The sequence below is a fragment of the Serpula lacrymans genome (genome assembly GCF_000218685.1).
Source record: "Serpula lacrymans var. lacrymans S7.9 unplaced genomic scaffold SERLAscaffold_5, whole genome shotgun sequence".
In the NCBI taxonomy this organism is placed as follows: domain Eukaryota; kingdom Fungi; phylum Basidiomycota; class Agaricomycetes; order Boletales; family Serpulaceae; genus Serpula; species Serpula lacrymans.
The window spans coordinates 2,421,355-2,442,060 of record NW_006763294.1 but is presented as its reverse complement, the minus strand read 5'-3'; the positions used below and the strand labels follow the sequence as shown (position 1 = coordinate 2,442,060).

The 20,706-nt window shown below is 46.8% G+C and overlaps 9 protein-coding genes across 9 annotated transcripts; 2 read left to right on the top strand and 7 right to left on the bottom strand.

Annotated features, from left to right (window-relative positions):
- Window positions 1-65: 65 nt before the first annotated feature.
- SERLADRAFT_464297 (uncharacterized protein) lies at window positions 66-765 on the bottom strand (the record flags this gene model as incomplete). Its single annotated transcript, XM_007316929.1, has 4 exons — window positions 66-370; window positions 430-446; window positions 516-554; window positions 614-765. The coding sequence occupies 4 exons, from the start codon at window positions 659-661 to the stop codon at window positions 145-147; spliced, it is 330 nt and encodes a 109-aa protein (XP_007316991.1).
- A 665-nt stretch (window positions 766-1,430) lies between these two features.
- On the top strand, window positions 1,431-3,122 carry SERLADRAFT_436644 (glycoside hydrolase family 5 protein; the record flags this gene model as incomplete). The annotated part of the gene is made up of 12 exons (XM_007316928.1): window positions 1,431-1,544; window positions 1,598-1,649; window positions 1,703-1,786; window positions 1,843-1,939; window positions 1,994-2,117; window positions 2,176-2,248; window positions 2,301-2,333; window positions 2,390-2,426; window positions 2,484-2,591; window positions 2,659-2,845; window positions 2,912-2,974; window positions 3,027-3,122. 12 exons carry the CDS (start codon window positions 1,431-1,433, stop codon window positions 3,120-3,122), a joined length of 1,068 nt encoding a protein of 355 aa, XP_007316990.1.
- A 504-nt stretch (window positions 3,123-3,626) lies between these two features.
- SERLADRAFT_464293 (uncharacterized protein) lies at window positions 3,627-5,106 on the top strand (the record flags this gene model as incomplete). The annotated part of the gene is given in 4 exon segments (XM_007316927.1): window positions 3,627-3,975; window positions 4,036-4,198; window positions 4,257-4,684; window positions 4,697-5,106. 4 exon segments carry the CDS (start codon window positions 3,793-3,795, stop codon window positions 4,865-4,867), a joined length of 945 nt encoding a protein of 314 aa, XP_007316989.1.
- A 329-nt stretch (window positions 5,107-5,435) lies between these two features.
- SERLADRAFT_414691 (uncharacterized protein) lies at window positions 5,436-6,677 on the bottom strand (the record flags this gene model as incomplete). Its single annotated transcript, XM_007316926.1, has 3 exons — window positions 5,436-5,495; window positions 5,555-5,884; window positions 5,949-6,677. 3 exons carry the CDS (start codon window positions 6,561-6,563, stop codon window positions 5,436-5,438), a joined length of 1,005 nt encoding a protein of 334 aa, XP_007316988.1.
- A 917-nt stretch (window positions 6,678-7,594) lies between these two features.
- On the bottom strand, window positions 7,595-11,035 carry SERLADRAFT_447930 (glycoside hydrolase family 31 protein; the record flags this gene model as incomplete). The annotated part of the gene is made up of 18 exons (XM_007316925.1): window positions 7,595-7,799; window positions 7,859-7,970; window positions 8,037-8,211; window positions 8,264-8,305; window positions 8,357-8,420; window positions 8,475-8,488; window positions 8,542-8,592; window positions 8,646-9,004; window positions 9,060-9,089; window positions 9,147-9,212; window positions 9,269-9,513; window positions 9,569-9,599; window positions 9,654-9,788; window positions 9,840-9,898; window positions 9,956-10,016; window positions 10,072-10,114; window positions 10,175-10,648; window positions 10,699-11,035. The coding sequence occupies 18 exons, from the start codon at window positions 10,873-10,875 to the stop codon at window positions 7,682-7,684; spliced, it is 2,256 nt and encodes a 751-aa protein (XP_007316987.1).
- A 33-nt stretch (window positions 11,036-11,068) lies between these two features.
- Window positions 11,069-12,467, bottom strand: SERLADRAFT_464291 (uncharacterized protein; the record flags this gene model as incomplete). Its single annotated transcript, XM_007316924.1, has 7 exons — window positions 11,069-11,155; window positions 11,239-11,364; window positions 11,422-11,597; window positions 11,654-11,897; window positions 11,950-12,141; window positions 12,192-12,318; window positions 12,374-12,467. The coding sequence occupies 7 exons, from the start codon at window positions 12,455-12,457 to the stop codon at window positions 11,091-11,093; spliced, it is 1,014 nt and encodes a 337-aa protein (XP_007316986.1).
- A 102-nt stretch (window positions 12,468-12,569) lies between these two features.
- SERLADRAFT_360869 (uncharacterized protein) lies at window positions 12,570-15,616 on the bottom strand (the record flags this gene model as incomplete). The annotated part of the gene is made up of 9 exons (XM_007316923.1): window positions 12,570-12,887; window positions 12,940-13,796; window positions 13,853-13,900; window positions 13,958-14,097; window positions 14,152-14,285; window positions 14,341-14,705; window positions 14,759-15,103; window positions 15,234-15,423; window positions 15,494-15,616. 8 exons carry the CDS (start codon window positions 15,614-15,616, stop codon window positions 13,561-13,563), a joined length of 1,581 nt encoding a protein of 526 aa, XP_007316985.1.
- Window positions 15,617-16,375: 759 nt separating this feature from the next.
- On the bottom strand, window positions 16,376-17,702 carry SERLADRAFT_464284 (uncharacterized protein; the record flags this gene model as incomplete). Its single annotated transcript, XM_007316922.1, has 3 exons — window positions 16,376-16,951; window positions 17,015-17,076; window positions 17,132-17,702. 3 exons carry the CDS (start codon window positions 17,502-17,504, stop codon window positions 16,850-16,852), a joined length of 537 nt encoding a protein of 178 aa, XP_007316984.1.
- Window positions 17,703-19,346: 1,644 nt separating this feature from the next.
- Window positions 19,347-20,615, bottom strand: SERLADRAFT_436638 (uncharacterized protein; the record flags this gene model as incomplete). Its single annotated transcript, XM_007316921.1, has 10 exons — window positions 19,347-19,465; window positions 19,527-19,700; window positions 19,758-19,853; window positions 19,912-19,978; window positions 20,031-20,105; window positions 20,159-20,191; window positions 20,254-20,290; window positions 20,357-20,406; window positions 20,459-20,465; window positions 20,521-20,615. 10 exons carry the CDS (start codon window positions 20,613-20,615, stop codon window positions 19,347-19,349), a joined length of 753 nt encoding a protein of 250 aa, XP_007316983.1.
- Window positions 20,616-20,706: the final 91 nt, after the last annotated feature.

Genomic DNA, 20,706 nt, shown 5'->3' with positions numbered 1-20,706 from the left:
AATCATGTTAGATTTTGTTGTTTGGAATATGTGTACCAGTACGTCGTACGCTTCAAGTTTCCAAATCAGGAGTTTATCTCTATTGGGTGAACGAGGGACCGCGACAGATAGTATGTGAAGATTCTACGTGCTTTGGATGTAAGACTACGAATTACGGGCTCGTGAATTATTTCCATAGAGAATATTCCTGCCCCAATCCTCAGCACGCTCCTCCCATGTGCCTATGCTCCTGAATAAACCTGCCATTTCGTCATTCCATCGAGATTGGAGGAGCGAAGCGAACGGTCTGTGTGTGATGCGGGTCGACGCTGGTGGTGGAGATGGAATGAGGGTAGAGGCGTTGGTAAGTCGGTCGGAAAGGGAGTGCATGCTGGTGGATAGATCATGGTTCAGCACTCAATAACACGGACAAAAAGACGTGATACGAACTCGACGCGATGCTCCTCAGTCCTGTAGCCCGGCGAACATTCTCATCATCAGCTGCTATTATGCGATGCATACTAAGGGACGACGACAGACCTCGTTTGAATCAGGTTAGAGAAACCATAGTAAACCTGGCAGAAGTCAGCATCAACATCCGGCCCTTTTTTCCTCAGACAAGCTGGGACCATACACCACCGGTTACGAGCGCACCAGCAACTGATCCGACGAGGAAAGACATTTTCTGCCTTTTGTATATGCCCGCTAGGATGTTACTGTAGGGGGGGGAGCGCTGAGCCTGGAGAGTCGAGTCGCGCGGTGGTGCGGAATGAAGTTGGTGCAGCGCTCATGCACGCCTGAAATGTCCGTGTGAATCAAAACTGGGTTATACTACAACTCAGTGCTACCGCTTGCTCTAGCGATGCCGTATTTCGAGTTTACAATGTTACTATTTACTATGCATGATATTCATGGAATGTCGATGTTCATCACTGCTGTTCTCATGACTGGAGTTAGTGGTTTCCTAGCACTGGACCGACTGTCTGCAAAAAGCATATGCAACACCCTAAAAGTTCCTGACATCTTCTGTCTCCAAACAGATAGATTTGCGCGCTTCCTGGTTATATGATTCCATCTAGCACAAGGCTCGGTACCAGATGGGCGCTAAGGTGACCATAACACGGTATGTTTTGAAATGCTGCCCCGGATTGTTAGCGACTCTTCTTCGGTGACGGGTCTGCTGAGCGCTGAGAAGTATAGGAAAGTATCGGAATGCTAGAGCTGCAGGTGCAGACTTGGATGCGGATCTTTCCAATTCCCTCCTGTGCTTATTTGTGTGTTCTTTGCAGCTTCCATCAAACATATGCTCATCCGAAATATTCTCATATTGATGGTTGACCGATTTAAATCGCGGGGGAATCACACCCTCTTGGCACTGCCCGACCTTACATCCACCATGATCCACGTATATAAGCCCAGGTGAGACGATCTGAACAAGTTACGCGTTCGTTATGTTCAACTTGAGGTTAATCACATTCTGCGCTCTCGCAGCGTTCTCCTGGATCGCGGGGGTGGCTGCGAATGATTTTGCGGGTGCAAGCTCGTACTTTTTATATACCCTCTCCGTGCGTGGTCCCCCAATTCCATCTTTTTGGAGCAGCTGATGGAATCATACTAGGCTTCTGACCGGAGTGCTGTGCTTGACGCGATGCAAAGCGCGAACATGAAGCGTAAGAGCTCGTATGCCGATGGATGAAAATACTAACTGATCACGCGAGCATAGTCTTGCGCATTTTCATCACGCAGGTCGCAGCAGGAGCAAAAGGATCCAGCGCTACTGCAGTTAACGATCTGGAAACAGTCGCAGGTTGGCATTTCTCACTTATTTACGCTCTCTTTCATCCTACTGACGAATCCTCGCAGTTGGCCAGTATGACGATACTATCCTGGGGATGATTGATACTTTAGCTTCGGAGGCTCATTCTCGCGATATTAAGCTCGTTATTGCCATGCACGATCGGTGCGTGGACTGACTTATAAGTGTGATGGCGGAATGTTTAATTAGGGTTGACAGGTATGCTTTGGGCTGCTGGACGACTGATGCTTATGTCGCCAAGTACAACCTACCTGCCACGAACTGTGTAACTGGGGTTCCAGACTCGTCCATTTTCTACACGAATTCTGACGCCATCGCGGATGTGAGTACTCACTGTGTCTCTTCTGATTTGCATTGTATTCAGCAAAAAAGTTGCGTAGTATGACAATCGTCTCGAGCATATTCTTAACTATCAGTCTCCCAATTTCGGTGTGCCGTGGTCTCAGCTATCTGGTAAGTTTTCGTCATGCTGAACCCAAGTAACTGACACAAACAAATACAACAGACGCCATCTTCGCGTTTGAAGTGGAGAACGAAGGTATGATACTTCGATGTCCTCGGCTCGTATTATTGATTTATGAATATCCATCTTAGCCATGGGCCACATGAATGTCGTTGCTCCTACCTGGTGGTACGTGGTTATCTTTTCAGGTACTGGTAATGCCTCTGACAATTGTTTTCCGCCTAGGTGTGATCGTGCAACCACTATCCGTAATGTGCTCGGCAGCTATGGTATTCAAATTTCCACCGGAGGAGGAACCGACATTTCACTCTCTCTCCAATCCCAGTTCTATATGTCCGTCATAGTTTTCGCACTCACAACGTGTAAGGGACACTCACGTATATTTTCTTTCATGCCACAGCTGCTCTGACCTGCAAATCCTGGCCATCCACGACTACGATCTCGACACTAGCTACATCGCTTCCTACCTCAACCCTGCCAAGACCCAGGCCCTTGCGTCTGGCCAGCGTATTATTTACGAGGAGTTTGGTGCTGAGGGCAGTACTAAGCAGAGTGATATCCAGAGCGTGACTTCGTTCCTCAGTTCGGTACGTTAGCATTTGTGTTTGATTGGTCTTTTATCGCCTGTTGCTGATATCACTATCATTTATCAGACTGGCGTGCCGTGGATGTACTGGGAGGTCTTGTTACCAGGTGGTGGTAGCGCCAACTATGAGGTAAGTTCGTCTGAAGCCGATTATGCATTGGGAGTAAACTTGGTTTTTACAGGTGTGGACGGATGAGGCCTCTTGGTCGACTCTCCAGTCGGAGTCTCTGTCCACGAATCAACAAGCTGGTGAATTTGCGTGGCCAGAGATCAACTAAACATTTGTGTTATTGTCATTGTTCTCGAAGGAGTCTAGTTTGGTCAGGGGTATTTCTGTATCAGTCGTTCACCTGCATGGGTTTCTTTTGGTTTTTAGCGTTTCGTAACGTAGTACAGTGAACTTTACGATGAAAATGAATTGGGGCGGGAAATCTTATCTGATAACATGATTGCGCACGTGAACTTTATATAATTGTATCGCCTCGTGGCCTGTGCAAGTCTAGTGCGATTCGTCAGTGGATTTGTCCCCAAAGCTCCCACAGCGGCCGTCCTCATGCCAGTATGGATTGTACAGTTAGCACCAGCGCATCCACCATACGTTCATTCTTTCCAACCATCGACTTATCCTCGCAGGAAAACTCAAATATAGCATCGCACCCGTCCTCTCCTCGCTCCAGTGCGCTGCCATCGCCCCCTGATAGCCCATCCGAGTCCATATCGTCGCTGCCATCCGTTTCATCGTCTTTCTTCTTCTCTTCAGCCGCTGCCAGCCCGCCACATATACAACCGCACCCAGATCATGCGAAAGATTTGACGCAGGGCCTCATTATCCCCTCTCTGACCCTACCTGCTGCTCTCCGCAGGCCAACTCCTTATGGGAAGACGTTGGGCGATGTGAGGCTCTTAGTGTGGGGACATGGCGCGGAAGGCGAAGGCTCGTTGAGCGGTATGCTTCTTGAAGATAACGAGGATATCGTGGAAGTCGGTGCTTGGGAGGAGACGAAGGAGGGCGCTGTCCTTCGAGCGTCGACTGACTGGATCGAGCATCGCGATGCTCATGGGCTAGAGAAGTTTGAACCTGCCCGGAATGTGGAAATAATGAAATTACCTGAACATGCTCATGACGATAACGTGCGTTCGTATAGCTTATGTTGTCAGGAATGATGGCTGATGTGCAGTGTACATGAACAGGCTCTAACGATTTCGCAATCTGTACTCTCGATCATCCAGTCGCCATTCCACGTTGTATCAGATATCATCGATCCTCAATGTCCGCCATCGGCAGTGTTAACCAACCTCCTTGCTTCGCCTTATAGTCCCCTGTATACTGCTCTAATCTTTATAACTACTTCAGGCAAGTCATATATTATCCATATTGATGGTAAGAATGTATTCTTACGCATCTTCAACAGTGCCATCACCCGCGGAGTACAAGTTACTCGACGCTCTCGCCCTTCACATACCTATGATCGTACTTCCAGAACTGTCCGATAATGATCATCATTCTGGTCGACTACATTTATCGAGTTTCTGTCCGCGTTCTGGTGTAGCCTTGCGCTCTGGACTTTTCCGCTCGCCAGAAACGATATCGATGCTCCGCTTTGAAGCTGCCGAGAGATTTCTCAGGTGGAGAGAGGTCGAGCGCGAGGTTAAGAACATCGCTCAGTCCCGCAAAGACGTGTTTGGTCCCGCTGTCAAACCAAAGAGCGAGGAACCTGTGTGGGATAAAGCAGAGTGGGAAGCCCAATGGGATCACACTCTTTCGAAGGACGTGACGAGGCGGCTGCGAGAGGACACGATCACGGCTCGTCCTGTTATCTCCATGCCTTGCATGAGTTCATGTTTTGATCCGCTACACTTTCCGTCCTTGTTTTTGTTCTCCCTTTCGCTGCTAGAGCCTGCTCGCGATCGCTTGGGAAGATCAGTCTCGACTTTCGTTGGCAAAGTTGCCAACTGTCACCTTGGCTTGGCTATGGTGGGAAGCTTATGTGTAGGTATAGGGATCGGGTTCTTATTGAAATGATCTTGGAGGTTTTCTTCTTCTGCCCAGTCTTGCTAAATGGGCAAGGAACAGTTGCTTTCAGGGAGTTGTGTGTGTGTATGGAAACGAAACTAGTCGCATATTGGTAAAAAAAAGTTCATCACCTGTGCACGCTCATTATCTACAGTGTTTGTCGCTTTTAACAAGTTGTATCCCATAGTTGTATCCATCTTTCATCCAGAGTATAGCACAGAATTATATTTTGTCTGTTCCCAAACGTTCTCCACAGCGCGAGAAGCTGTCAGCCACTAACGACAAACAATGTTTTGCCAGAGCCTGTCGTTTCAACAGGCAACAACAGAGCCAACGCATACGCAAACCATCCTTTCAATCGATTATATTTCCCCGCTTCCCCATGTCTCCTGTTTACCTTGCAAAAATCTATCTGACCTTCAGTGGTATTCTTGCGTTCCCTTGCAATTTTTTACCCTTCGCCAAATGGTCTGTAGGGCGAGCCTGGAGTGATCCCAAACCTGTAGAAACGTTGACAGAGTTGTCGAAGCTGTCGAAGGGGCATATAGCCATCCTGACGCAAGATCTAAGTTGCTGATCAATAGATTTTCTTCTTCTCTTGCGATACCATCCAGCCCTCGATGCTATCGTTCACATCCTGTGAATAGCAGCCAACTAGTAAGCCATTGTGTCCTTTGTCAACCGATTATTACTCACTCTGATCAAGATCAAGGCCTCGCTTTGTGCACAGATCTGTGCTTCACTTTCGGGGTATACTGCCATGAATTTTGCATAGAAGCGCATTGTACCTGCGATGTTGCGTTTCTTGCAAAGCTTGTCGTTTGCCTGGGTAATAAGTGCGTGCACGGCACGGAGTCGATCGAGCTGCCCGCCGCCGTCGATAAGAAGATCGAGGCATAAGAAAATGTCCTCTGTGGTAGTCACTTTGGCAGCGAACAGCGATCCGACGAGACCGGCGGTCTTCACACCCGTTGTCAACCGGTATGTTAATTGTGTGGTTTTATCAACCACCGATTGACATTCTTTCTACAGGTGTTTAATATAATTTATCAATGTGTAATTTAATATTGTGAAAACAAGAAGCACTTACGGTGTTCCAGTGTTGTTGGAACATGGTCATCGCGCTTAATCGCAGCGATCGTTCCAGCTCCTTCCCCTGCATTGGAGATAGCCGGGTGACTTCCTTTATCATGGGATGCACAATGATAGAGACCAGTGATGTACCCTGCAGATGCCGCTGTCCGATCTGAAGGAGGCCTCGCAATAGCCCGTCGATCCCTTCGCGCATATATAGCGTTGTACAATCATTAATCATCTGATTAATGTTGATCTTTGCGCGGGGACCGGCGGACTTGATGGATGTGGTGAACACACTTTCCTCGGTACGCTTGATTTCACTGATGGGTTTAGTAAAATCTTGCGCTGATTCCATGTTCTCTGTCGTCGGTTGTATTTTTGAGGGTGGTGCTGCAATGAAGGAAGGATCCTTTAATGTTAATGGTACCTGTGCGATATTGGTGGTCATGTTCGGCACTAATGCCCACGCATCATTCATGACCGATGTCGGTGTTGGAAGGGTGTGGTGGGGAAAGTTTGCTGCCAGATGATGTGCGTTCATCTGCAGTTGGTGTACTGACAACTGCTGATGGGTGTTTTTCCGGAATTGTTTGCCCCCTGGCGATACGGCATGTACTGGGAGCATCATGATTCTATACAGGATGCGAAGGCGATATGAGTCGTTTGCGTTTACTGGTAAGAGGGGCTTTGATCCGTCAACGCTGACGGCCTCTGGCAATTTATAGCGACGCAACGTGCTGCTGTATGATCAGTGTGATGCTTGGTCTACGCTCAAAGGTCCCGGACAGTGTGTTTTCAGTGGCAGTGTGAACTTTCTGCCATTGTGTGGCCACATAAGTTCTTCTCCAGCGGCTCACCCTGGCTTTGACGTATGTCTCTTCGAAAGGTCCATGTGACAGTGACAGCTGTCTGCCACGAGACGATCAAACTGGGGTCAAAGCAGGAAGAAAAAACGGATGTTAATATTTCCCCTCATACGACAACGGTTTTGGCTGTCTTTACGGTGGCCTCGTCGACTTTTTGATATCTCATATCTTTGTATCGGCTTGGAATCCTTTTATACGCATCTGCCACCCCCAAGTCCTTCATAAATTGGTATCTACTTCTGGCGTCGAATATCGCTGCGGCTGGATACGATAATCTGGTACCCGTTATGGCTCGCCTTTTGCGTTTGCTCTCCCTTTGTTCACACCCGTTACTCATCCTTCGAGTATCGCTATCTATCTCCAGTACAGACGTCAAACATCACTGTAATCGAGCTGCTAATCTGGTCTATCGGTCAACTGGCCCACATCTTGGACATCAGGATCGAATCACATTGAAGGAACGACTACCTCTCTTATCGCCTCTGCGAGCTCATCGGAATTGTCCAAGTCACAAAAACAAGATCACATGTTGTAGGGCTCCGTACATGTAAACCACTACGATAGTCTTTGAAATATAACTGCAGCTTAGATGATGTTTCGAGACAGGATGCCAGAACATGCTTTATGAATCGAGGTCTGAAATTCGATTCAGTGGAGGCTGTGGGACGAGTCTGAGGACTACTACTAACTAAAGTGCTGGTTTAGTTGACCGCTCACTAGCGCTCACTGGGCACACCAAAGCCTGGATAGTACATACTTATACAAGAGTGCCAGCTTAGGCTCAGATATTATATCAAGGTCACGCAAATGGCATCACATATCGATCCTATATACATGCAAAGCACTACAAAAAAATCCTTGAAAGCGCCACAAAACAGACTCAGATGTTTCCAGATAAGATATCGGCCATGCTTCCCAAGTAGAAGACTGGAATTTGGTCGAGGGGAGCGCTGACATTTACAGACGCACCACCTTGTCCGTAACTTGTGTTGGTCCACCTGGAGTTAGTTCAGACGACGGTGAGCCCCTGTTTTGCATGTCCGTATGAAACACTTACCAATGAGTCCAGGTGTAGTTTTGATCCAACATGGCCTGTGTCAGGCGGGGTAGATATACTTCTTTTGAAGTGGCATTTTGAACTCCAACGGGCGAGACCAGGATACGAGGACCTATTATAATATATTCATCGGGTGAGTCATCATGCTCGTCAACTTTCTTATGGGTGCGAAACCTACCGAACATGAATTGGTGACTCACGAGCGGGTCGTTAGCGGCAGTTGCTGACGCCACGAATGGATCCGACAGAGAGAAGTCGAAATAAAGAGCACGCATGATCGTCCGTCCGTTGTTTTGGAGCATTGCAAAGAGTTGTGTGACATAAGGAACCAGTTTGTAACGAAGTTCGATGTACTGGGGAACGATGGTGAGAAGGAAGACTAGAAGATCTGTACGGTCACCTTACCATCTTGAGGATTGGGTAGTTTTCCTCGCCATATGACCATGGCTATTGGGAATTAATGAGACAGTAGATAGAACATATAGGAAATTACCGTACTTCGTTAGGGCAATAGTTCGCGTTTGATGGAGTTGTAGGAGGTGGTATGTCACAAATACGGTCACTGCAAATAACGGGTCGTCAAGCCTTCTAGGATTTTAGGTAAGCATTAGCATACCCATGTGTACGCATCTAAAGAAACATATAAGCGTTTGTATTTGAGTTATGAGACGAGATAGACTTACGTATGGAAGGAATACGCCCATTGCAAACCATCTGACGTACAATTCCTTGCCCTGTGTAAAGAGTCAGCTAACTGTTCTACAGATAGACAGGGATGACGTCGTACGTATGCTGTATCGATATCCAAGCCAGTGAACCCACCCAAATCGAGTGTCCAAGAGGAAATTCCAGAAGCTGCGACGGATACAGCAGAGGTAATTTGCTGCAAAAGTACAGGGAATTCTGCCATTGTATCGCCACTCCAAAGATAGGAGCAGTAGCGTTGTCCTCCAGCGAATGTACTTCGGGTCAACGACATATATTCACAGCTCGTGGCAGTTGCTGGAGTATCGGTCAAGTTGTGCAATCCCTCGTTTATGGCCTGTTGATGTAACCACGGATACATTTTCCCGGCGCCTTCTTGCGTGCCGATAAAGTATTGAGAGAAAGCCCTCGCATATGGAATTGTTTCAATGGTTTGACCATCTGATGCAAATGGATATCAAGTCGAACACCTAATCGCAGAACAAAAAAAGCTTACTGTTTTCAAAAGCCTCTCCCAAAGTACCACCTGAAAATATGTCCTCCGTCAGCATATCTTGTCACTAAGGTAAACAAGATATCTAACCATCTGCTTGATCAATCCAGAAGTTGTGGATACCGTTGGAGAAGTAACTTTCGTTGAGACGTTTCCCTGCATTTGAATCCGCATAAGAATATCTAGCACGAAATATTATATACTGTACTCACATAAGAATTCCCGAGATGCAGGGTTAGTAGAGTCAATAAGCCGCGTATATACTCCGGCGAAAGAATCTGATATTCCTGTGCCATCTCTAGTGGTAGCTAGCAAACCTTGCTCTTGCAGCGTCAGGTAATTCACAGAAAGGTCTTCCACACTAGGCCAGAGCGAGACCATCATCTCGGCACCTGTGAGTTCTTTTACTTTAGCAGTCATAGCTGCAGGATCAGGCCAATATTCCGGGTCAAAGGACCTATCAGATGACGCGCATGAGTATTTCCAATACGTGAAATGGTTGTAGGACTTACCAATCTCCTTGATACTTCCAGTTAAAAAAGTCTGCATGAAATAGTGAACAATTTCGGGAAGATTATCATCATCTAGCATCCGTACCAATAACGATGAGGGATACATTAATTTGCCTGTCATGGAATTCTTGGGCCAGATCTTCTACTTGTGTTTGATTGAAATATCGTAGTTTGGACTGCTGATAACCGTGAGTGAATGTAGGGGGCGTAGGCTGTCGACCTGTATGAGGGAGAGTGAGTGGTGTACGTCAAACCATCTGGTGCGGCATACCCGTGACAGCTGTATATTGTTCTTGCAAGGTATCATAATCGCCTGGTTCTGCAGTCGTACTGTGATATCCCGCCCGAGTTAGTTTATAAGCATCAAAGCTGAATCAATATGCTCACATCCAATAATCCACAACGGTAGCTTCACTGCTGACGAAACGAGTACGTATCGGACTGAACTCTATTTTGACAGCCCAAGTTTAGTAACATTACCTGTCGAAGCTACGGCCACTTACCCATGCGCCCCTGACTGGGCATGTTGAAAAACTGAAGATATCCCTGTAAAGGATTTTCGACTTTGAGTGGCTACATCAAATTTCATAATCCCGAGACACAAACTTTATTAGACATGTAAACCGGAAGAGGAACAAATGAATTGAAGTTGATGAGATCAATCGACTGTCCCTTTTTATTCACAGAATTGTCCTTGCAGCATGCTTGTTGGCCAACTCCATAGATCTGCTCGTCAGGTTCAGCCGTGAAAGAGAATTCTGCAGAAAAACTGGGGCTTTTGTATTCCTGGATATAGTATCGAGGATAGAGAGCTTTATCATCGGTAAACTCAGAGGTGAGAAGAGTGCGAGAACCATTCGACTCGATGCGGTAGAAGGACAGGTAGCCAGTAGCAATTTCAGCAGCGATATTCCCGTTTGTTAGATTGGCGTTGCCTTGAAACCCGACTAGCTGATCGTAAGCCAAACCTTGATTACCACCAGGCCCTTCAAGAGGAGGATCCAGAAGTGCAGATAATTCATTCCCAGTCGGGTCTCTCAGGAGGCTTGCACGAACACGGATGCCATTATTACCAAAAGGCTGCACAACATTGGGTTACCAAGCCCCTATAGAAGTTACTCGATACTCACTTGGATGTACACCCGCTCGAAACCGTTTTGCAGTTTGATTCCAGTAGAACTCGGTATAGAGGTGTTAGCAGCGTATGCGGTCGTTATGACCGCAACGATACTTAGGATGCCTAACATCTTGCAAGTACGCGATGGGACGCACAAACGGACTATATTGCGACTTGGTTTATATGGCATTCGTTGCGTACCCTGATTAGGCGGTTAGAGCGGACCGCGGACGTACGTCAGAGAAGATACACGTGAAGAGCAGCCAGTCTATAGGAATGCCGCACTGTTGATTGAAGAAGTCGTCGGAGACAAGTAGGGGGAGCGTGATCAGCCGGAAAGGGGAAGTTGTTCTTTGAATCAATTGTATTTATGCAAGTCACATCCAGAAACGGGGATATACATAATCATCCTTGGAATGCAACTCCCGTTCGTGAGGACTCTGCTAGGCCACCTCCAGCAAAGCCAGTGCCTAGTGAAAGTATAGAAATAAACAAGGCCCGTCAGAATTCACATAGAAAGGCAGATGACCATGTCACACGCAACAACACATACCTTCTCTCTTCAATTCAACGATATCTTGATCCCCTAACAAATGATCGCAAACTACACACTGATGGGCGGGCCGGACAAGAGAATCTGTGCACGTCTTGCAGATGACATGGGCACATGGTTTCATCACTTCAAAAATGACATCGGTCCTTCAGCAATAACCGGGCAAAGGGCTTGGGAGCTTACGGAAGATAATTTTGTTATTCGATATGACGCCTTTGCATGACGGACATATAGGACTTTGCTGCTCTTCCTGTTTGGATTTTGCTTGCTCGTCTTGGGTAGGCGAGGCTGTTGAGCCGACAAGGTGGGCATTCGACGTCGAATGGAACGTGAACTTGACAGGGACCAGGGACTTTAACCTTGATTGAAACTTTAATGTTAATACCGGTAGCCAACTAGAGATAGAACATCTTACGATAACGGATGTGGAGGATTCCCGCCTCGACACGTTGTCTGGAGCTTAACGTCTTTTAACGAGACAGGAGGGCCGACAGATGTATAAGTAGGAGTTAGCGAAGGCAACCAGAAATCGGGAAGTTTGTGGCGCAAAGCTTCAGCCTGTTCTCGCTCAATCTGTCGGAGTGCAGCTTCTTCAGCTTCGCGCGTTAATGTTTCTACAGTAGAAGAATCAATGTCGAGCTTGCGTTTAGTACCCGTGGCTGTACATCAAGATGTGAGAGCTGAGATGAAGCCGAAAGACAAAACACGCACATTCGTTCGAGGCAGCTCCGGATGTAGTCGCGAGAACAGTTGTGTTGCCCGATAGTCCAAGATGTCCCTTCTCAAAATCATGAAGTACTCGTTGCCTTGCAGCTTCTTTGGCCCGCTCCTTTTCTCCCTCCGCTCCTTTCTTCATGGCCTCCAAACGATCCTTTTGACGTTTAATGTCCTTTTTCTGGGTCACTGCACTAGAGTCTAGCGGAGATTATTCCGGCGAGTGAAATGACACCCACAAAGATCCGTGTAGACACACTCTTTGCAAAATAAATGACCATGGTTGCAGGCTAAAGGCTCTCTTGCACGCTGCAAACAGAGGGCACATGCATCGAATGTTCGCATGGATTCATTGCCTAAACGTTGCTGACCCGGATTGTACGTCTACAGCTGAGTGTGATGAACATGCAAAACAACGCACCCGTTTTGTCCCATAGTTGGTCTTCTGCTTTTCGGCATAGGAAAACACTGAAGATGCAGTATTGTTCTTGCTATGTTTCGTCATTTTGACAGGTATTTCGGGTCTGAGTGGAACATTTGGCAGTAGACAATAGATAGCGACCTGTGACCGTGGGAATGTTCTGCCATTCTCAGCCGTCGGGAGACCCCGTTTCTTTGTTGCAGCTTTCCTTTCACAGCAACTGAACGAAATGATATCGTCCCAAAAAAAGGTCCCTCGATACACCCAGGCATAAAGGATAATATATAAAACCTCATTTTGCAATGCCACCCGCTCCCTTTAGCCTGCCCCCATCGCTGGCTGCATCCAATGTCTCTGGTTTGAATTCGAGCTAGACTTCTCGAACTACTGAGGCCCTCGTTCTTTGTTCCAGTATTCTACTCATCCCTTTTGGACCAGCTAGCCTGAGTCCCGAGTCAGTCGCATCTTAGTCTTGCCTGCGTCTCACCATTGGTCAGTTCAAAATAGCCAGCCAGTACGTTTCTCCTCACGTCTACGCTTCTGCCCCCATTGACCAGCAGCACCAGCATATTCACCGTAAACCAAGATATACATTACCGTGATGCGCTTTCTATTCTACGCCCTCGCAGCTCTTATGGTGCTACTTACTGTCCTTGTGCAGGCTGCGCCTCACGACAGTAACACAAACGCAGACTCCGTCTCCAGAGATACCGATAGGATGTCTCCCAGACTACCCCTGTGGAGTCGGAAGTGGGCTTCTTTCCTTTCTACACCTTCGGGGAACGACCGTGCTTCAGATACCACTATCACACCAAATTCAGAAGCACGTCATCCTCGCTACCGTAGGCGGAGAATTCACCCTTGAAATTTTCCGTAGTCAGGGAAGGGAAGGAGCTTTCAGCAGGGCTGATTATTTTTAAACGTAACTGGTACAAAATTACGATTTTCGTTGTTCATTAGCCATGTATTGAACAGACTTTTAGTATTGCAGCAGAATGACAAGCAATATGTTGTACTAGTGACCTATGCTCATCATATCGGTTTCAAGCGGCCAATCCTACTACGATTGAGGTAGCTTAGTTATGTAGTATGTAGTATGGCATATATAGAACTTTATGTTGGTATACAAAGATTTCATCCAAAAAGTTACTCGTACATCCTCATATTTGTGACTGAAACTCAACTGCCTACTTCCCGACGATATCTACTAACTGAGTCTTGGGAATCGCAGCCGGATATGCTAGCTGTTTGAGACGCACATGGGTGGCCTGTTCATATGCATAAGCGTAACTAATGAGCTGGAATTCGGTATAGGCAGTGCCCAGGAAAGACAGCCCGAAAGGAACACCGGGTCCCTTGTTGAACACTGGTGCTGGGGTTGAAGGTACTACTACCATATTGCTGGGGTAAAAGCCAAGAGGAACTAAATAGGAGATGGATGTTCTGTCGTGTTGTGCACTATATATACTGAGTACTTACCTGTGATGATGGGATATCCAGCAATCGCCGCAGGTGTAGATGCGAAACCTTCACATGTCATAACGAGTAAGTAGGGCTCGTATATGTGTAAATTTTCCAGCGTACCGTTGGAGTGGATAATGATAGCATCCAGTTTAAATTTCTCCAAAGTAGCATCAATACCCCTGGTGCGGCCAAGTTCCAAGTTTTTTGCAAGAGCTGCGTGATAGGTTTCATCCGCAACCGTTGCTTCTGAAGTGATGAGTCTGCGAGAGAAAGTGAATATTGCGCATGTGACAGATTAGCATGAAGTGACATACTGAGATTGGTCCTCATAATACGGAGGAATAAGCTCCAGGTCAGCGTGTTCCTTATTGAACGTAATGACATCCGCGATGTTCTTGACACCCGTGGGGACTTCGACGAGTCCCGCAAGATACTTGTTGACGTCAATCTATAACGCAGCTCATGAGCTTAGGGGTCTCATGGATCAAACGGACGGGCCCAACCTTGAATTCTGTGCTCAAAACAATACTCTCACTCTTCGATGCTTGCAGTTCCTTTGCATTTGGAAACTCCGCTGGATCCACGATTTCAGCACCCAGCGTTCGAAGGATGTCCAGCGAGGCCTCGAAAGCAGCAAGTATATGTTCATCCGAGTCTTGTTCCTGGAAAAGCCTAGGCACACCGAGACGAACGCCACGCAAAGCATTTGGATTCAGTGCCTGTAGATAATCAGGAATGAGGCTGGGCTGAGAGAGCGTAACTTCATCTAGAGGGTCAGGGCCTGCGATAGCGGACAGAATGACAGCGACATCAGCGACAGACCGGCACATGGGGCCTGCAGAGTCTTGGTGAGAAGATATCGGAATGACTAAAATAACCGGATCAACACCAAGAGTCACAGTGCAGTCGGCAGATTCCTACCTCCCGCACGTGAAGTTAGTCCGACAGTTGGCTTTATCCCGACCAGATTATTTTGACTACTGGGGCCTATGATTGATCCATCCGTCTCTGTACCGAGAGAGCCAGCTGCAAGTCCTATTGCTATTGCAACGCCACTGCCAGAGCTGGAACCAGAAGGGTCAACATGTGGATAGTAAGGGCACGTTGCTTGTCCCCCGCGTCCCGAGAAACCAGACGGTACCTGCCCACGAAAGTTCGCCCATTCAGATTGGTTCGCTTTCCCCAAGAGGATTGCGCCCGCAGCACGAAGTTTAGCGGCAATAAAGGCGTCGCGAGGTACGACGGAACCAACAAGAGCATGAGACCCTGTTGATCGACGATCAGAACATGTAAAACTGCGAACGACGGCCACGATTTACCTGAAGTCGTATTCATACCTGATATGAGATGAAACACACAGTCAGGATTCACCCTTCGATAAAGTCTTAAGACCTACCTTCACTGTGTAAAGTTGCGATATTGTCTTTCAGCAGTATCGGAATACCATGCAAGGGACCACGACTTCCTTTGATTTCTCTCTCAATGTCCAGTCCAGCGGCCTGCGACAGAGCACTAGGGTTATTCTCAATGATCGCGTTTAAGGCCGGACCTTTCACATTGACTTCATCGATCCTTGCCAAGTAGGCCTGGATAACAGGAAAGAGTTAGATCGGATTGGTGATTCAAAGACATTAGCATATTAGTTCGCTCGATCACCTTGACAAGATCGACACTTGTAAACAATCCCTTTTCCAGACATGCTTGGAGTTCAGCAATAGGTGCTTCATAAAGATCCGGATAAGCAACTATAGATGTCGAAACATCTGTTTGTTCTGGCATATCTCCGGCCATAGTTCAATCTGTAAAGATGAGTAAGGTAGTAAGCTAACATGACGCATATAAGGATGTAATGTTATAATGGCAACAAAATATGATAAAGCAACTCGACCATAGCCTTGAGGTACAATGTATAGCTTCTGAGTTTGGGCTGCGATAACAATTATACACCTTACAAACAGCATATAACCAGCATACATGCGCATAACAGAGCTGACTCGACTCTGATATGGATGAAAACAACGATCATCAAGTTACTCGCCTTTATCTAGCCTATTGGTGTGGTACTACCGTGGAATGAGACCCTGGTAGCTTGAAGTACGGCCGTAGGAACCCACAGCTTACAGCAACATCGAACACGACAGCTTATCTTGTGAGATCGCACGTGGAATAATCCCTGGCAGCGTGGTACTCAAAAGACGTCCTTCGCTACAGATATATCAATTACGTGACATGCTTGACTAGACCGCGACGAGAGGAGACTCTTCTGCTATACGGGCCTAAGGAACTTGCAAGCGAATGGGAATGAACTTGGAAGTTAGCGGCATGACGGTGATGTTGACATGTAAGTGCAGAACTCGAACGTTCAGAGGTTCAGAGATAACAAATCGAAAGTCGAAATTATGTGCATACGTAGCGGGCCAGGTAGTCGTAAATGGCAAACGACTTATTACCGCAGCTGGTTGTTGAAACAGTGGGTAAAGCTCAGACCCCTTACATAAATCCAAACGAAACACTCATGCTTAATTTACGACATTGACGTTTGGTAGACAAGAGATTTTGAATTGCTTATCATTTCATTACTGTACGACAATCAGAGTATCTAGTAGGATATCGTGCTAACAACGCAAAGTAGATAGATAACTAGAAGCGAATAAAAAGAAAATAAAGCAAGAGTAAATCGAAAAAGAAGAAGGTTAGTCCATGTACACGAAAAACTTGGCATTAAGTCCACTACACTCCTCCAAAAATCATCCCGCTCAACCGCTCCAGCCACCACATGATAGTATGACGATACTCTATCTGTCCTGGTCATAAATAAAACCGGAAATTTTCCTTGACAGTATCATGAGGTTCATGGAAAAACGAGTCCTGAGAAAGATCGTAATCTGTCCGTATTAGTGATTGTCCGTAACTTGTAACTGCGTGAAAGGTATATTTTATTTCCGTCGTGTGTAGTGCGCGATGCGCGAGGACATCGAATGCGTTTGAAGCACGGAAATAATGGATTCCATATTATGCTATTGAGTGAAATAGGCGAGACGTCGGTTGCGTTGGTGGACGGTTCAGCGAAGGTGCTGTCTGCCGAGCACGGTTAGGATTTGGTCGACGGAACGTCTGATGATTTATGAATTAATGAGTTTCGCTTTTAACGCTTGGCATAAAATCCACGATACTTACGTGTCGCGACATGATTATTTTGGCCATCGAAAGAGGTACAGGGTTTTCATAGAGGGCGGCAACTGATACAGATCGTGAGTATGACCAAAAAAAGAAAAGATTAAAAACACAACTGACGAGGAGGCTGGAAGTTTGGTCTAGGTCGCCGTGACCGCCAGCTGACGGCCATTGCCTCCGATGCCTTCGGTGACATATGGGCACTCATGCCCGTGCCCACTTGGAAAGCTGATTTTTGACCCATAGAAAATGGTAAAAAAGGGGGAAGAGCATCCCAGTGGAGGTTGTGATACCAACCAGAAGTGAAAAAAGACAAAGAAGCAGCTATGCTAATCTTCTCAAGACTGTCGGTACTGGGATAGACTTTTGCGAAGTATGGGGCCCGTGCGACTGACAAAACAAGTCGAATGAGGAGTAGAAAAAAAGCTGAGACGGCGCAAGAGACGAGGGTAGCAGTGATACTGGGAAACTTTGCTGCGACAAGTACGCTCATGGTGAAACCGAAGAAAGGAGGTCGTTACTGAAAAGGCGTATGAATCCTGGAAGGGGGAAACACAGGATAGCAGACCCGAGGCTTATGAAGGACGGAGGGGAAACACGCGAGCCAACACAAGGACAAGAGGGATGGCGGTTGACCTGGACAAGTTCGCACCGTGATGGATACAACCAAACGTCTCTCCTTTATGAACTCGGTAAACACCGAAAGGAAGCATTGCTTATTCGAGGCTCTCTTCTTTCTCACGATAAGCTATGCCGTCACACGCACACTTTTCCTCAATTCATGATCATCATCCTGGTTCCAGACTGGACCGTGCTGTGATAATGATTGATGCTGAGCGCGCATATCGATATCTGTTCAATGAGGCGATGGTTTTATATCTTTCAACAGTTGGCATATCTATCATGTACAGTTGGCCGCTCCAATTGCCAGAATTCGCGCAAGTTGTCGTCTAGCCGGGTTTATCATTCTTCTCGGAATTGGAGTTAATACGTACTTAATTATGTGGATCCAGTCTTTCGCATGTGACATTCTTGGCTTGGGACATGCTACCTCCATTCAGATCCAACCATCATCTTAAAAAAGGGTCAGTTGGCATCGCATCTTGTTTTCATTGTCAGCGTCTGTTTGACAGCCCATTTGAGGCACCTATCATTTATACAGCTCGCACCACCCAGGTTTGGGATGTCGCCGTTCAGCGTCATAAATATCATTCATGTTTTAGCGACTCAGACCCCCACAACTCGGCGTACCGTCAGGTCGCAACCTGGCAGTACACGCCATGGTCACTCGACGAGCTCCTGGACCATGATGCCCAAGACAACAGACCTTCGTGTCTTTAGGGTTTTCGGAGCAACCGTGGCAGAAGCAGCTGCGCATGATGTCACGACATGTGTATTCTTAGCAAAATAGTCGTGTCACGACGCAAAACATACGCAGAATCGCTCTATTGGTCGTGCACTTTCAGCTGTTTCCTCGGACTCTTCTGCTATGTATATCTTCGGTGAGTATCGATTGCACCCGGTAAATAGCCCCAGGTTCGAGGTATTTGAGCGTCTTTTGTTTCTAAGCTGTTGGTCTGGACAGTCGACGGTCGATCGACTTTAGCGAATGATAACGTCGTGTTGTACAGTTTAAAATAATGAACATTTAGCAAAACAGAAGGCGACATTCAACCATATGCGCCTTGCGTGTATTGTCGTCACTGTGGAGAGCTAAGCTAACAATAACGAACTGTGTGAAAGGACAACGTACATGATCACAAAAAGCATGCTCCAAGCAAGGCTCGAACTTGCGACCTCAGGATCACACAATCAAATTGCGTCATACTTTTCGTATGAGACCTGCGCTCTAGCCAACTGAGCCATTGAAGCCATATTAATATTTTCTAACTTATAGCTATATTGACATTGAGCCTTTAACCTATTCTCAGACCGCCCACTGAGCCTTTCTTTTCCTTTGCAACGATGATCTGATTCCAGATTTAAGCGTTGCTTTCATTCCTCTACTTGTATGTCAACAGTTAAGCTCTCTTTTTATTTACCAACGCTCTGGGCTACGAGAACGACACTGTCAGCTTCTCTGTCTTCGTTTGGTCTTTATCATACCCCGACGACGCTCTGCTTTTACTGGCGACATATATGCGTGGTTGGCAATGATATAGACCTCATTCGTTGTGTGAAGACTTCCGCTGTTAATCACGGCAACAAGCAAGGCCACAAGCTCTATTTTACACCTCGATTACACCCCAAAATTACTACAGATCCAGTTCACCAAGATAAATATATGCTTGCAGCCCGCTGTTTCAAATAGCAGACGAAATGGTATACGTTAAATTTAACTGGCAGGGCAGAAGGTGATCGTGTATGTGGGGTTCAAAGTTCCAGAGCAGGCCCAAACAGCAGTGTTGCTAGACTCATCGAAGGGGTAGCAGTAAGAGTTGGGGCAGTTGTTTTCTACAATTGCGCATGCTGATCAGAATCTGAACATATAGAACACTAGGCAATAATGACTTACTGAAGAACGAATAGTCCTGGACACCAGATACCGGGCAGGTGGCAGCAGTGTTGAACGAACCGCTGCAGCAGTTGTTGGAGTTGTTGGGGGTTCCATCCAAGTTGGCAAGGCAAGCACTGTTGCAACCATCGACGGTGCCGTCAGCGGCAGTAGGACCTTTGAGCTCCGCCGGGCCTTGATACAACATAGTGTTTAATGGCTACATCTGACACCGAAAGAAAGGGAACTCACAAATGGCGTTCAAGTCAACAGGGCAGCTGGCTTCAGTGCAGCTGCTCTGGTCAGTGGTGATGCTCATGGGAATGTTGAATCCATCCACAACAGAGACTTTCAGAAAGAAAAAAAACATTAGCATTGTTCTTATAGGCAGCATGCTATCACGTACTATCATAAAAGTCGAGGTTGGAGTAGGCGGTCAAAGTGAACTCGGCGAGAGTTTGAGGAGCAGCACCCTAGTATGTATTAAGTTATAGGCAACCACGAAGTCGAGCAGTATTAACTTACAATTCCAGTGCAGACAATACCTCCAGTGCAACCACCAGTGACACAGTTTCCGCTGGCGTCACATCCGTTACGACCCTTCGAGACCCGATTAATGACAACATAAAATTACAATAGGGAAACGTTCATACCCAGATTCTTCCGGAAGACCAGTTATCAGGGACCTAAAAATCAAAATTCCGGTTACTATTCGATCTCGAGACTGGAGGGAAAGAGAGTCTCATACGTCGAAGGTGACTGACGTGCCAGCATCAGCTTCCCATCTGTAACCAACCGATCAGTCATTCAGTTATCAAGAGTTGACTGACGATAACGGTACGAGTACGCACCCATTCGGCTGACTGGTGGGAGGGTTGGCACCACCGGGCATCGTATAAATCTTTATTGAAATATGTTTTAGGATTTATCACCACTTCCTTGTTCACACTTACAGCAGGCCTACAGACATCTCTCTTCAGTATAGTGTGAACAATATTTCCGGGAGAATACTCACCATACGGTGTACGCACAGTTGTTCTTCACGATGAAGGTACGGGCAGCAGCGCCAGTGGCGAGCGCAAGGGATGAGGCAGCAAGAATGAACTTCATGACGGGTATGGTTTGATTAACCGAGCTCCTCGATGCTCATCTTTATACCTTTGGTATATCGGTTAACTGGTAGAATCCCAGGTACAGTCAT